The 16576-nt window shown below is 43.4% G+C and overlaps 2 protein-coding genes across 2 annotated transcripts in view; one reads left to right on the forward strand and one right to left on the reverse strand.

The window, feature by feature from the left end:
* FBXL13 (F-box and leucine rich repeat protein 13) overlaps window positions 1–3925 on the reverse strand; it is a 1108093-nt gene extending 1104168 nt beyond the window's left edge. The window contains exon 1 of the mRNA XM_069229683.1: window positions 3745–3925. Within this exon, the coding sequence (XP_069085784.1) occupies window positions 3745–3819 (75 nt within the window). The 5' untranslated portion in view covers window positions 3820–3925. The remainder of the gene's footprint in view (window positions 1–3744) is intronic.
* A 108-nt stretch (window positions 3926–4033) lies between these two features.
* ARMC10 (armadillo repeat containing 10) overlaps window positions 4034–16576 on the forward strand; it is a 167318-nt gene continuing 154775 nt past the window's right edge. Inside the window, exon 1 of the mRNA XM_069229687.1 lies at window positions 4034–4658. Coding sequence (XP_069085788.1) covers window positions 4397–4658 — 262 coding nt within the window. The 5' untranslated portion in view covers window positions 4034–4396. The remainder of the gene's footprint in view (window positions 4659–16576) is intronic.

Below are 16576 nucleotides of genomic sequence, written 5' to 3' on the forward strand. Positions count from 1 at the left end.
GCATCTCTGTACTGCATTGATACCACGCACAGTCCCACTTTGTCAAATTGTGTTTGCTAACTGTGCATTCAGACTGTATCAGTTTAGCACTGTACCCTTTGCTTGAAGCTTGCATTGATCACTCTTCTAGTAATATGTGTTATTCTATTGCATTAGACACATTGCATTATCCTCAAGCGATTCATTTCTTGTAGCTATTTACACAGAGCAGTGTGCCTGAACCCAGCGTCACAATAGGAAACACCACAGGCTATGTTGCTGCTCAGCGCTAGCACCTACTAATGACTTACATTCGGATGTGGAACGGTTCATCAATTGAAAGTAGTTGGTTGTGATGGAGTGACTGAGATGGTAAACAGCACTCCACTAGCAGTTATGAGTAGTCCCAAACAGCACAAAAACATCACAAAATAAAATGACCTATGTGACTCAATTTCTGTGCTGAAGTTGTGATCACTTCTCTTCCCAATTGTACATAAACAAAATAAATACGAATAGTAAATATCCCTGTGGCTTGTTTGGCTGTACTTTCTCATCAGTTAACTCTTGTGGAAACAACTTATGCACCAATATGTTGTGTGTAGAAGAACATTTTCAAAATTGATGACTTTGAAAGATTTATTGATAAAGAAACAAGTGCCCACAAAGGTGCATGGCGCTTTCTCAACAAGTAGAGCCCAAATGAAGGAGAACTTTGTCCACCTTCTAAAAAAGATGCGGCACACCCACCCAAAGCTCATTACAAAGAATAAAAACATTCTAAGCAAGTTAGCACTAATAGGTCCATACGAAGGACAAATAAGCCAAAACTAATAAACTTACATGACTTAACAATTTCCAGCCTTTAAAGGCAAACACTATGGTTGGACAGCGAGTGCACACCTGCACACTATCTGGAGGAATAGCATCCAAACGTTTAGAACATGTCAGTATAGCACACGCACACGCACACACACTCTACAAAATACTGTTCATTTGAATGGACCTGGTAAAGGATTGGGAAGTAATCATAGTGGTGTGAAATGTGGTCTGACTAAATTGAAGAATTTGGCTTTATGTGTCTAAAACCCTAATTCCACACTTAACCAAGTTGAGTGATCCTGGGCAAATTGTATTATCTCACTTATTGGTAGTAGTACACTGTGTAAAGTGTGCTCTAGAAGAAAGTTCAATAGAAGTGAACAATTGTTAGTGAGGCGGCACACTGAGGGGTGGGAGAAAAAGAAAGCCAACGTGACTCATTACTAAATTTGAAACTTCTCAGAGGCAGTGCAGCAGTTTTAACACACCTGACCTTTGCCACCTGCTATTCATTTCGCACTACACGGCTGACTGGAACATCATTTGCAGGGCCACTAGACTGATGAGATTCTGTAGGGTGTTCTGCAAAATTATGGATTTGCCACATTTGTCCCACAATCTATCATCTGCTGCATAATTTGAAGATTTTAATTTTAAAAATGTTTCTAGCGCAAATGGATCAATAGTCACTAAAAACATGGCAACATGTACTTGTGCAGTGAAAGGCCCATCGCAAAAGTTGACTAGTCATCATCCAGTTGCTTATTGCTGCATTTAATTGTTAAACAGGTAGTAATGGGGTAAACTATTTGCTCAGGCAGTGATATCATGAGTAACAAGCATTTTTTGGGCACATTGTAATGGCGTGGCCGCCATATGTAAACATAAAGCGCAGGAGCAGGAATGCCTAATGATCTCCACGGAAAACTGCTCAAAGATGGAGAAGGTGTGGCACAAGGACTACAGGTGCTGACTTTAGAACCGAGGACCCGGATTCGAGTCATGGTGTCAGCTCAACATCACTTAATCTTGCCATGCCTACAAAAAAAATAATATGCTCGTGTGATATAGCTTTTTAGCGACCATTCTGGAGTTAAACCTTTGCCCCCACCCCCTTCTGAGTGTTGATTGCGTGTGTGGTGCTACATTAAAAAGCCCTTTATGGTACAAAACAGCCTGGAAATCCTTTACATACAATTGTACAGCCTATGCAAGAGTGAATGAAGGAAATCAATGTAGCTTCAGCTTCAGTTCCTATAGCTGAAAGCATTTGGCACCAGGGCAGCAATTGAATAACTCAATTGTGAATATGCTGCTAAACCTCTATAACCCGTTTACTATTAATAAGAAATAATTCTACATGTGGAACAGAAGTGTGTAACAATTTAAATGCTGCTTGATGAATAACTTTAGAAAATACCCCATAATGATTTTGTGAGTTTTGTGGTTTGTTAGCTAAATAAAAGGAAAGGATTTTGTTGGAAGTGCTTGCTTTCACATTTAAAATGTCGATATCATGGTTAAGTGTTTCTTAAAGTGTAAGTAAAGCAAAATAATGAAATGTAGTTTCTCGGTCTGGACTCCGTGGTTTGGGCACATTGTAATGGCGCGGCCGCCATATGGAAACATAAAGCACGGCATGCGTGCTGCAACAATTAAAGGAGCTAGAATACCTCATGTGCTCTACGAAAAGCTGCTCGAGGAGGGAGGTGTGCCGCAAGGACTAGAGATGCCGACTTTGGAATGGAGGACCCGGGTTCAAGTCACAGTGTTGGCTCAACATCATTTAGTCTCCCCATGCCTCTAAAAAAATCCATATGTCCTTGTGTAATGTAGATGGTACTTATGTAAAGCCTCAGTAAAGCTTCCAAAGATAAAACAATGTGAAGTAACTGGTAGTCATGCAAATCGCACCTATACTGACGATCGAGTTTGCGCTGTGTGAGAATTGAAAGCGCCAAGGAGCACGAAGGCTAAACAATGTGAAGTAACTGGCAGTCATGCAAATCGCTCCAATACTGCTGATGGAGTTTGTGCTGTGTAAGACTTGAAAGTGCCATGAGGCGCGAAGTGGAGAGACAAAATAAATAAAAAAGTGGTTGCTCACAGTAAAGCATATCAACAATCGTGTAACTATCCATGTAACAGGGTCTGTCCCCAAGACGGTAGCAAAGCAGCCTCAAGGTGGGACAAACGTAAAGCATTAACCAATGACATCAAGGGGTTTTTGAAAGGCAAGGCCACAAATGAAAGTGGTGGGTGTGGTTAAAAGCCCAGAATACTAACAGGTTAGAAGCGTTTGCACGCGCGACCTAAAAATGACAAAATAATGAAGTAATGCTATCACAAAAATTACTGCATTATGCTGTATATGGTGCCTTTTCTTGCTGCATTATTTAGTCAACCCTGCTGCATAATTTGGTCCTCCACTGCTGCACAAGTACAGTGGCCCTGAGCATGTGTCAGATGAAGGCCAGGCCCACGGCCTCATAAACGAATCCAGAATCGAGGACATAGGATAATCAGGATCAAGCATCTGCAATCAGGGGCTGTAACTTGTCACATGTAAATAAACAACGAACAGGTAACAACTGTGGGCTAACTCCGAGAAAAGTTTGATTTATTTTATTCATATGCTAGGATCTAGTGACACTAATACACGAGTTGAAAATATTTTTCCTGCTAAACCAGAACGGACCAGAACATTAATTTCTTCCGCTAGCTCAAGCAATAGCTCTTGTCTTCAATTTAGCTCAAAAGGGGCTCCTACGTATAACTTGGGCTTTGGTCTAAGTTACGGGATGAAAGGGTACCGAAGTTTGCTCCGAGTGTGTTCATTTAATTAGAACCAGTGTCGCTCCTCACATTCAGCTCAGGAGCCTACAATCAGTGCAGGCAAGGTGGTAGTTCACACTGTTAGTGAAAACTGCGCTATTATGTTACCTCGTATATCTCAGGCAGCGCGTGCTGCTGAATGTACTGTCTCAGTGGGGCCTCGGCCTGCCGCAGGGAAGACATAGTAACGAAATCCCGGGTATCAATAATTCACACACGGCAGCAGCAGCACTCCACACTGCTCGCGCTACAGGGACTCAGTGCGTCTGAATCACTGTCGCATGGCAACAAGGCCCCGCCTCTGATCACAAGATGGCCGCGAAGCCATGTTTTAAAACTTCGAGACATAGCTCTATTACGCCCCTTTTCAATACTTTCTCAACGCCGAAAGTGCAGCATGGGGTCAGCTTTGGGATAAACGCAACCATGGCGGCCATTTTAACAGGGACATTCCTCACATGCAGTGAGAAAGACCAACACGTAAAATATAAATCGACAATTATAAACACTCGAAATATTGCCATGGCTCCAAGAAAATTACATTTAGAAACATCATAAGTGAATTTATTGTACACAATGTAATTAGATCTCGTCAATCCAGAAACATTGGTAATCTCGCTTGTAGTCAGTCTGACAGGTTTACATCGGCAGCCTTTTCTATCTGCCTTGGGATTAGCAATGTGCGCATCTGGAAGCCAGACGTGGTGGCGGCAATAACCCCCCACCTGTCAGCCTGTCCGTCTCTGCAGCGGCGCTCGTCATGGGCCCCTATGGTAGGACTCTTCTCGGGGCCCTTCTTGGGCTGGTGGTCGGCTCCAGCGCATGCTACTGGCTGTACAAAAGGCTGTTTAAGAGTGAGCCTTCTAAACCGGGATCTTCCAGGGAGGACGGTGCGGAGGCAGCAAAGGGAGGAGATGAGTCGAGTGCCAGGAGGCTAACCCGGGCCCCTGAGGCACCTTCCGCCCTCCTGCGCAGGGTGTCCGGAATAACTTTGGTATCCAAAGTGAGGGAGACCCCCACAGGTAAGAACAACATTCCGCCGTCTCACGCGATTCAAATTCAGTTGTACTTTTGGATGAGTACCTGCACATCTATGTTTCTATTTAAAGCACTTATTATCCCCAAGGCTATGGGATGCAGAGGCAGCAATTCTCGCTCGGTGCTAGTAATACTCATACATTTGGAGTTTGGATTAAGTGATCACAACGGGCTACATTTCACTCTACTGAACTAAACTGGAATGCCACAGATCTAGAAGTAGTCCTGTTAGTGCTGACCACTAGTGTGCAGTGTGACATATTATTTTATATTATTATGGTAAGGTGACACGTAAGAGGGCAGTGACATCTACTACACTCAAAGGTTGACTCGAATCTTTTGATTCAGACAGGAGTATGAGATCATCCAATTAAACAATGAGAATCAATAGCCATCAAACAATAGAATTTGCAACAATGTGTCAGTAATTTAAACACACCATGTCCTATGTGGCCATGGATCACTGCACAGATTTAGTAAAGTTTAAACAATTATTGCCCTTAAATTGACAGTGCTAAGGTCATGTAAATGATGCGCAAAACCAAATGATAGCAGTAGAGAAACAACACAGGCTGTCCAAAGCGTCTGAAGAATTTCAACCTAATAAGTGCAATTACCATTAAACGCTCCAAAATAATTATTCAGAATAACAACAGAATTATTTGAAGAATAGAAACGTAATACATTAATGTGCAGTTGAATCAAACACAGTCAATTAATATTAATTCAAATCAACTATTGGGTCAGACATCCTAGCTACTAGAATCTAATTCGAAAAGCATGTGTGGGCTGGGCTTTGTCACACGTAAAAATTAAAAATAAGAAGCAAATTAATTTGGAAAAACATCCAATTATGGCGCTAACAAAAATGCGTTTGGATTTTCTAAAGGGAAAAACCTGCAAAGGAAAAATAAGTGCACATTGGTTATACCTCTCCTAAATGAGAAAGCAGCTTGCAGATTCTTCATCAGCAGAGCACAAGAACTGCAGGTCTTCAGTTAGCATCAGGAACATGAAAGGGAAAATAGTTCAGTAATGTTGAGCATAATGTAACGGAACTGTTAGAATCATAAGTAACTCTCAATGGATCTGAACTGCACAGCTCTGTATAAAAGACTGACTAACATCACCTAAAGCTTTGCTAAATTAAAGTCCTAAAAAGATACTAGCTAAGATTCTATTGGACAAGACTATGAGGTGGGTTAATGCGCAGCCAGTTACATTTTACCTTGGATTCAATTGTATCTTTCTTCGTTCTTCTTATGCACCTCTCGGGATGGCAGTTTCAGTGTAGCAATAATTTAGTTAAACAGCAGCACCAAACACAACATTCAGCTAACATTGCTTCCTTTAAAAAACTAAGGTTCATTGTAAAGATTGCAACACTTATCACAAGGAAATACAGTACAAGCGAAACTGAGAAACCAGTAGCTTTCCACTGCAGGATGTCTAATAAAAAATGTTTGCAAAGCATTTCAGTGAAATCAGTGTAACATTTCAACTTCATTATTCTGGAGGAATATGAAAATGTGGGATTTTTCACTAATGCCAATACGTAAAGAATAAGACATTTCATAATAATTTCAAGCCATTAGTTTTGTAGTACATATTAATGATCATCTTTTTCCAGTACATTTAATTATGATTAAACAAAATAAATTTTCAAAGACATTTATTACTTCACATTGAACTCAAGGTGGCTGACACCATGCCAGCCACATTTAAACAAGCATGTTTTATTTTTCTAACAGATGTTTCTCTATTTAGGCCTTTTTAGTACACATTAATAATTTCATTTCAGTTATACATTTTTATTAATGATGTTTGCTCTCTAACAATCTCTCCTCTGACTGCTATATGTACTGTCACAAAAAATACTACATTAATTCATTAATGAGGCAACTCAAAACTTAGTTTGTTTAGACTTTCTCAAATTTACAAAATTTCTTAAATCACAAAAGTATCTGCTTCTCATCTTTTGAATTTCTAATTCTTCCTTCCTTTGTTTATTTTTCATCCTTTATAATTGTAGGATTCTGTACAGTTTATAAAGCCCAATTGTACAAATAAGACACACAACTACTATTAATAATGGTTTCAATATTGTTCCCACAACACCTTGACAAAGGTTTCCCAACCAATTTCCCATTTTTGCCTATATTTTTTCCACACACTTGGTTGCTTCAGGTCCTTAAGATCAGAATTCAATTTTGTCAAAGTTTTAATGTAAAAGTGCAACAATGTTTCGCCTTGAGCATCCGGCAGACTCCGCCTTCCTTTGCTAAAGGGATGTCTAACGTATGACTGTTCTGAAGAATCACCAAACGTACCGCAACTACTTTGGTATCCGTCAATATGATTGCACCAGAAAAATCTGTTAACATTCTGTCCACAATAGTCAACCGTTTTCTTATTTTCATATAATTCAGAACAACTCCTACAGAAGGAATAATTGCTCCAAATATATCACCAATTATTTCAGAGTAACTTGCCCTTTTTGATCTTAGTCTTAAGTTATCATGTGTTTAATTTATGTTGTCAATCTGGTATATCTTGGGAAAAATTACTCCCAAGTAACAAGTCCCATACTATCCTCTAGGGATACGATAATAGGCATTTCTTCCTCAGATGTAATATACACCTGGAATCGCAGGATCTTGTTGTAGGATGCTGGCCTGGTGTGTGGTGGGTACCTAAGATACTTAAACCTTATACCAGGTCCAGGTATCCCCTATTAGTGTAGGGGGTGCAGTGTCTAGAAGCCAGGATCTCTAGAGGTAGCTGTGGATGAGTAGCCAAGGCTTATCTAGGAGACGTGCAAAGCTCATGCAATACCACTGTAGTCACACAGCTCTTACACACATGAAAGAAAACATTAAGTGTTACAAAAATAAAGGTACTTTCTTTTAGTGACACATTTACCAAAAATACTAGATAGGCAATTACCTCAACAGGAGGTATGTAAACACACTAAATATGTACACTAGTAATCAAAAATAGGCATAGATAGCAATAGAAAACAGTGCAATAGCAATAGACAATAGTGACCCAAGGGGAGTCCTAACCATTTACTAAAAAATGGAATGCGAATGCAGGATCCCCACCCAGGTACGTGGAATCCGTGGAGGGGAGCCATGGTAACTAGGAACCCCAAAAGGTAAGTACCACAGTGCCCTCCAGCGACAGGGAAGAAAGGAGTAAGTTAATTATTTTTCCCCAAACCACCAAAAGGACTGAAAAAAAGGATAATGCACCACCCAGACAAGACTGCAAGAAACCAGCGGTGAATTCCTGAAGAGGAAGACCTGAAAAAGAAGGGGTTCAAGTCGCAGGAGTGTCCGGTAGTGGCAGGAGCCACTACCCAACCATCCCTGGTTGCAGGGGTTGAAGGGGTTGGTTGACAGTAGGACAAAGATGGTCAGTAATGCAGCCCTGGAGTTGGTGAAGAGTTCCTGGAGGATGCATTCAACGTCCCATGCCAGATGGAAAATTGCAGTCTGTCTGTGGAGTGGAAAAGCCACCAAGAAACCTTGGCAAATGCAAGAGTCGCAGTAGACGAAAAGTGGAGCTGCCGGGGTCCAGCAAGGTCCAGGAGGACTCAAACCACAGAGGGGAGTCTCAGGGCACCCTCAGCGATGCAGAGAGTCCACAGAAGAAAAGGTAGCCCCCACAGGAGACCCACTGGAAGAGGACCCAGTAGTCATAGAGGAGCCCACACAGCACACTGAAGAAGGGTCCCACGCCACAGGAGAAGCACACAGAGGGCTGTGCGTCGCAGAGAAGAGTGACTGGGTCTGGGGATACACGGAGCCTGAAGATCCCTTGGAGGCGATGCCAACAAAGCTTGGTAGCTGCAAGAGATGTTGTGCACGGTTATACTGTCCCACATGGGAAGGCAAAGGCTTACCTTCACCAAAGTTGGACAGCTGGCAGAGAGGACCAAGGAGACCACTGCAGACCACCACCCATGATTCAGGATCCAAGCAGCTGAGGATGAGAGGAGAGCAACGCAGCCAGTCGTCGTTCCAGTTGGTGCTTGCGGATGCAGGTGAGTGACTCCTTCACTCCAAGAGAGATTCCTTCTTCCTTCTTGTGCAGACTGAAGACTTGCCACCCTCAGAGGATGCACAGCCGGGGGAAATGTTGCAGAACGTGGAAGGAGCCATGGAAACAGTGTTGCAAGCAGAGTCTTTGTCGTGGATGCAGATTGTCGGTTCCTGGATGGCCCAGTTCCAGTTCCAGTGGCCAGACGTTGAAGTAAATGATGCAGAGGAATTTTGCTAGAGTCTTGCTCGTCGCATCTGAGTACCCACCCAGAGGGAGACCCTAAATAGCCCTGGCAGGGGTATTGGTCACCTAGCCAGGTGACCACCTATCAAGAGGGGGCTCTGATGTCACCTACCTGACCTGGCCACTCGGATGCTCCCAGAGGCCTCTGCCCACTTTGGATTCAAGATGGTAGAACCCAGGGACCCTCTGGAGGAGCTCTGGGCACCACACCTGGGGTGGTGATGGACAGGGGAGTGGTCACTCCCCTTTCCATTGTCCAGTTTTGCGCCAGAGCAGTTACTGGAGGGCCCTGAACCAGTGCAAACCGGTTTGTGCAAGGAGGGCACCAAATGTGCCCTTCAAAGCAGACCAGTGGCTTGGGGAGGCTACCCCTCCCAAGCCATGTAACACCTATTTCCAAAGGGAGAGGGTGTTGCCTCCCTCTCCCAAAGGAAAGCCTTTGTTCTGCCTTCCTGGACTTGAGCTGTTCAAGCAGCAGGATGGTAGAAATCCATCTGAGGGGTGGCAGCAGCTTGGGCTGCCGGGAAAACCCCAGAAAGCTGGTAAGAATAACGCTGGGGGTCCTCTAAGGAGCCCCAGAGTGCATGGAATCATACTTCCAACACTGGCAACAGTATTGGTGTATTATTTTGACATGTTTCATACCAAACATGCCCAAGTTCGGAGTTACCATTATGTAGTTGGACATGGGTAATGACCTATGGCCAGTACACGTGTAAAATGGTGTCCCGGTACTCACGAAGTTCATGGAAATGGTGCTGGAGTTTGTCGGGGTACCTCTGCTCATGCAGGGGTGGCCTCACACACAGGGACCTACACCCAGCCCCCTGGGCTAGAAGGGCCTAACCTAGGGGTGACTTATAGTGACCTGGCGCAGTGACCTGTAGTGAAAAGGGTGCATGCACCATTTCACGCAGGCTGCAATGGCAGGCCTACAGATACACTTTGCATGGGTGGCATAATACATGATACATGCTGCAGCCGATGGCGGACTCCCTAGTGCCCCAACACCCTGGGTACCATATACTAGGGACTTATAGAGGGGTACCAGTGTGCCAAGTGTGTGGTGTTTGTAGTCCAAGCAACCAAGTTTAAGTGGAGAGAGCACAGTCACAGGGGTCCTGGTTAGCAGGATCGCAGTGAACACTGTCAAAAACCTACTGACATCAGGCAAAAAGTGGGGGTAACCATGCTAAAAAAGAGGCTACTCACCTACACTTGTCCATTCAGCATAAAGTGCCATGTATTCTTAAATAGAAATACATGTCTGCATTCAATCATTCCCACAAACGTTGTATCAGTTCTGGTTTGAGGCCTGTTTATACAAAGCTTTCCTTTATGTTGGTAATGTAGAGCAAGCTTCCCTTGTATGTTGGTCACACTATATGCATGATCATTCATGAAAGTGCGTTTTACTAAGCCCTTCTCTGTTTTCTCTTTGATTGCCTTTTTTCTATCATCAGCCTGAATCTGTTACGACTCTGTCGTCCCATTTCTTGGGGGCGCTGTAAAGGGACTGTCAGAAGCTTGGGAATCACCTTGAACACTTATCTAGAGTTCCTTGCTGACTCCTGTTTGTTTCTCTTTTGGCCATGGTATACTTGTGTAGTACTACAGTTGCTTCCTGGGACTGCAACTCCCATAATGCACAGCCTGGTAGTCAGGAAAACCTGGATTCTGTTTCCCATTGTTTTCTATGGGAGCAGTCCAGTTGCTCCTTTTCCTCGGATCCTCTCCTCCAGGACTTGCAACTCTCTGAAATTACACACACCTGAGTCCTCTCCTGTGCAGCCCAGCTTGGAACTGCTTATAAGCAGCCTTTTCCTCAAGATACCTGTCGTGCATTGGAGTTCGATTCCTTTGTGTTACAGACCCTTTGTCGGATGGTGTTCCAGTTTTGTTCCTGTCCTGTTCTGTTCCAGCTTGATCCTGTTTCCTGTTTCTCTGCCCTGCTCCTGATTGTTCCAGCCAGAGTCTGCTCCCTATCTCTTAGCCTTGTACCTGTTTGTTTCTTCCAGAGCCTGCTCCCTGTTTCTCTGCCCTGCTCCTCCCTTGTTTCAGCCTGAACCTGCTCTCTGTTTCCCAGTCCTGTTTACTACTCATCCCTACTCCCTGTATTCCAGTCCTGTCCTTGCCTGTTCCACCCAGAGCCTGCTCTCAGTTTCCCAGTCCTATCTCTGTTTGTTCCAGCCAGAAGTTTGCGCCCTGTTTTCAAGTCCTAGTCCGCCTTTCCTTCAGCCTGAGCCTGTTCTTAGTTCTTGCCTCTGCCTCTTAGTTTGTTCCCTTCTGTTTCTGATTCTTCTTGGTTATTTGTGTCTGGTAAGTGTTCTATCAGTCTTCACCAGTGTATAAGTGTCCTCCTTTGTTCTGGGGTTGGCTCCTGGTTTCCAGGAGGCAATTCCAGCCCCTATCCTTGTCCAGTGTTATACGTTGTCTTTCGTGCCTGACAGTGTGCTATTGCTGTTTTCTCAGGAATCGCCACTGTGTTTCCAGCTGGACCCACAAGAGCGTGTCTTGTGTATGTAAGTACTTTCCTTGTCTGTGCTCTAGGGTCCAGAGACAGAATCACTTCTGCTGCCTCCTTTCTATGGGGCTGGCAGGGTGACTATCTGTAAGAGCAAACTTCACAGAGGCATTGACATTCCCTGTCACTGTGGGAGGTTCTGCGCCTTACTCTGTGTACAACCCCAGCGTGTTTGTCCATTAGTAATCTGTTTCCTGTTTGTTCACACAAGGGTTGCTCTGCTTTTACTTTCCTGGGCCTGTTCATAGCTGTCCTTTCCATGTATGTCTTTAGCAGCTCTTCTTCCCCAGTATACTACCTCTTTAGGATATTCGGGGACCACAAGGGGTGTCCCAACCAGAGTCCTGATCAGACCCGCCCAAAACCGTGACAGAATCAATAAGCTTTTCTCTGTCGGTGTGAGTTTGCAAGTTAAATTGTTTCAGTGTGCATTGGCAGAGCCAAATGTCAGCAAAGACTCAAAGAAACCTCCTACAATGTCTATGTATCTAGCTTTATCAATACTACTCAAGTGTTGGTTAACTTCAACAAAAGAAAAGACTAAGGGCCAGATGTACTAAACTTTTTGCATGTCGCAAACAGCGAATTTTGCTGTTTGCGACGTGCAAAAAGCACATCGCGATGCCCAAACCCCGTTTTGCGATTCGGTAACCTGATTACTGAATCGGAAAACGGGAGTGCGAGTCGCAATTAGGAAGGGGTGGTCCCTTCCTAATTGTGAGTTGCAGCGCAATGTTGTATTGTTTTGTGACCGCAAACGCGGTCGCAAAACAATCGCAGTTAGCACCCATTGTGAATGGCATTAAAAACATTTTTCCAGAGCAGGCAGTGGTCCTTTGGACCACTGCCTGGACCACTGCCTGCTCTGAAAAAATTAAACAAAAACGTTTCATTTTTTTGTTTTGTAATGCATCTCGTTTTCCTTTAAGGAAAACGGGCTGCTTTACAAAAAAAAACTGCTTTATTTAAAAGCAGTCACAGACATGGTGGTCTGCTGTCTCCAGCAGGCCACCATCCCTGTGAGTGCCGCAAGTCTCAAGGGGGTCGCAAATTGCGACCCACCTCATGAATATACATGAGGTGGGCCTTTGCGACCCCATTACGAGTCGCAGATGGTGTCAGGGACACCATCCTACATTCCGATTTGTGACTCGGAAATTGCGAGTCGCTCTGACTCGCAATTTGTAAGTCACAAATCGGATTCTACCTACACCTGGCCCTCAATCTTAGTTAGAATAGAACTACTGAATGTATTTCTGATTATAATGCCTTGTTAGTAAAAGACTACAACTAATCCCATACATTAGTGGTAAGCTGTGATATGTAATTTCCTCTTGCACCGAAGAAGGAAGTTGTATGCGCACATAACATCCTCTCACATTCATTGTCTCAACATATTCATACAACAAACGATAATAAACATTAGAAGAAAGATTTCCTTGTGAACCTTCTAAGTGTAAGTAACTCATCTTTATAGAACGTGTCTAACCCAGAACATGTAGTAGTTTCTGGAGAAGATATTTAATTTGTTTCAGCTTTGTCAGGAACACTCATAATCAATTACAAACTTTTCATCACAAATATAACTACAATACAACACACACATATTCACACACATTGTTTCTGTTGCGATTGGAATTCATGGCTTGTAAAGAATCAAAAAGTGAAAGAAAAGAAAAATAGATTTAACTATGCAGCCACATCAAAAATAGTCTTTACTTATCTTGTGATTATTTACAGCAGTTTTCAGGTTCTCTGGAATTTGTCAAAAATCAGTTTAACAGCTTTGTCAAAATCATTTTTAAACCTATCTTTTGATCACAATCTGCTGATCACTAACTATTACTTCTAGTGTATAATGTCTTTCTTGGTCATTTTACAATGTAATTTCAAAATGCAGCTCAAATGTGATTTCAAGTTCCAAAACGTAGAACTGGATTCTCACTGTCCAAACAAAAGGACATAAACTTGTGTTCCCACTCATCAGCTGCAAGGTATGCCCATTCAGGACCTGAGTATCTTCGACCATCAACTGTCTTTCTCTTAGATTTTTTGACTTGCACTTATTTCTTCTTCACTCAGATCGGTTCCTTCTATTGTTTCTGCTTCCTCATTTATTCTCGATAACACATCAGGAACTTTTTCAGTTGCATGGAAAGAAGGCCATTTATCTCCTTTCTCAGTTTTTTAAGTTGAGCATAGCAGTGCGCAGGCACTGCCTTTCCGACGTGTTGGTATGGTCTCCCGCCGCATGCCCATCACTATCATTTGTTCGTGGGCTTGCCTTTCAGGAATCCTTTGTTATCATTGGTAAATGCTTTACGTTTGTCCCTCCTTGGGCTGGTTTGGTTACCACCATGGCCATCAACCTTGTTACATAGAAAATTGCACTTTTGCCGATAACTTTGACTGCAAGCGTACTTTTTTCTTTTGTGTGTCTCCTTCGCACTCACGCTCATGGCAGCTGTGGCAGTTTTATTAGGCTCGCCTGCTTCAACTGTTTTACTTTTTATTTTCAGTTTGTGTGGCAAGAAAATCCAAGTTAAGAGTTTACAACTCTAATAGCTCTAACTCGAGCAAACGTGAGACCCATTGCATTGCAAATGCTTGTCTAATCAGTGATGGCAAAACTGGACTTATGATTCTTCTTGGTTCAGCAGGAATTCGACAAGCTCTTCTTTGACTTGCTTCACCTTCACCATTAGCTACTTGAGGAGGATTCAAATCTGCATGACTTTGATTCAACTCAGCTCCACTTTTGGCTACTTCAGGAAATTAAATCAGATTTATCTCTTTTTCCCAATTGTCTGATTCCAGGAGAGTCCTCCTTAGACTTGACTCTCCTGCTACATCTGCTTCTGTTTATAGCGATTGAGGAATATCAGGATTGTCCTCAGTTTGATCTCTCAGGGGAGTACCTAAATCTGGATCTTCGCCAGTTTGCAATGTCTTCACTTCTGCAGTCCCTTGTTTTTTTTTTTGCCACGTGCTCAAGAGGAGAATGTACAGTTACTGCTGGTGCTCTTAGGAACACTGGATCTTCTTCACCCAAAGGATATGGCACTTTGCAAGTATGGCGTGCATGGGCCCAGTTCGGAACTCCAGCACACTTCACAGCAGGCGTTGTTAACAGGATAACCTGGTACGGTCCCTTCCACCTAGGCTTTAAGCAAATCTTCCCCACGTGCTTCTTGATCACCACCCAATCACCAGCCCGAAGACTGTGACATTGATTTGTAGATGCACACATTTTTGCCAACCGAGCTTTCAGCGTTCCATTAATTTGCTCTACTAATCCAGAAGCTTCAGGACGGTAACTACAATGCAACTTCTGCTCAATGTTTAAGGCTGAATATAAAATTTTCATCACCTCATTATTGAAGTGACTTCCTCTATCTGATTCTAAAGAGGCTGGAAAACCAAATCTGGGGATCAACTCCCTAAGTAACAGCTTTGCTGCTGTGTGGCTATCATTTCTACCTGTATGGTAGGGTTCAATCCAATGAATAAATATACAGACAGTCACCAATACATACCTCAGACCACCACACACAGGCATTTCAATGTAATCCATGTGCATTATGTTAAATGGGCCACCTGATCTTCCAATGTGACTCAAATTGACAACAGTTCTCTTTCCCACGTTCATTTGTTGGCATGTAATGCATCTGTGACAAATTGCTCCCACACCCTATCTAAATTTTGGATTAAACCAGGATTGCTTAAATGTTCAAATCATTGCAGCTCCACCAGTGTGAGTTCAACTATGATAGTATCTAGCCATTTATGCCAATAGACAGTTTTGGCAAGACCACCTGCCCTTCATTTGAAACCCAAATGTTGTCAATTTCTCTTTGAGAACAACCCAAATTTGTCCAGCTTCTTTTCTCATCCTCTAGAACCATTTAATTTCTTCCCAAGTATTAACGATTGTCAACAGAAAACTTTGACTTGTCCCTTCAATATTTGTTACATTTTTCCATTCCTCATTAAAAGCAGCACAATTATGTGCACAATACCTAGCTACCTGGCCTGCGTATTGCTCATGGTGACAAAATCATTTGTTTTACGATGCGCAGTACATTTCACAACTGCAACTTTTTCAGGAAATTGTAAAGCTCTCAATAACTCATGAATCTTATCACTATGATTAATAGTGCAATGGTATCCAGCCTGCATGCTTCTCGAGTCTTTGAACCAATCAGTAAGTCATCAATGGACAGAACCAATGTTAATTAGAAAGGCATTTCCAATAAATCTAAATTCTTTTTCAACACTTGATTAAATATTGATGGGAATTCTGAAAAGCCAGGTGGAATTCTACACCAGCAATACATACGATTGCAGAATTTGAAACAGAAAAGAAACTGGCTATCCTCATGTAGAGTCACTGAGAAAAATGCTTGTGACAAGTCAGCTACTGTGAACCATTCTGCATCGCGTGGAATTTGGAACAGAATCACTGCTGGATTAGGTACAACTGGACAATATTTGACTACTATATCGGTGGTTCCCAACCTGGGGTCTGGGGGACTCTGGGTGTCCACAAAGCCTCCTCATAGGTCCGTGACTGTTTTGAAAATTAAATTATATTAACAGATTAAGGGGGTCATTCCAACCCTGGCGGTCGGTGATAAAGCGGCGGCCAACCCGCCAACAGGCAGGCGGTAAAAAAAAATGAATTCTGACCCTGGCGGGAACCGCCAACACAGACCGCCACTTTAACACTCCGACCGCCACGGCGGGACAGACAAACAGCGCGGCGGTCACTGCCAACAGGCAGGCGGCAAACAACGTACCGCCCACCCTATCACAACTCACCAATCCGACACCTTTTCCGGGGCGGGAGCACCGCCGATAAAAACACGGCGGAAACAGACTACGAACGGGAAAACGCTCACCTCTATACACTCCACGAGGACGGAGGACAGCATGGAGCCCGAATTGAACATCCTACCTGCTCTCGTCTACCTGCTCATCTACCACGAGTACGAACTCCGGCGCAGACGACAACGGTGAGTACCGCACCTACGACACAGGGGAGGGGGGAGGAGGAAGGGTTAAGGGCACACATACGCAATACACCCA

This window comes from Pleurodeles waltl, chromosome 4_1, assembly GCF_031143425.1.
Source record: "Pleurodeles waltl isolate 20211129_DDA chromosome 4_1, aPleWal1.hap1.20221129, whole genome shotgun sequence".
Taxonomy (NCBI): Eukaryota; Metazoa; Chordata; class Amphibia; order Caudata; family Salamandridae; genus Pleurodeles; species Pleurodeles waltl.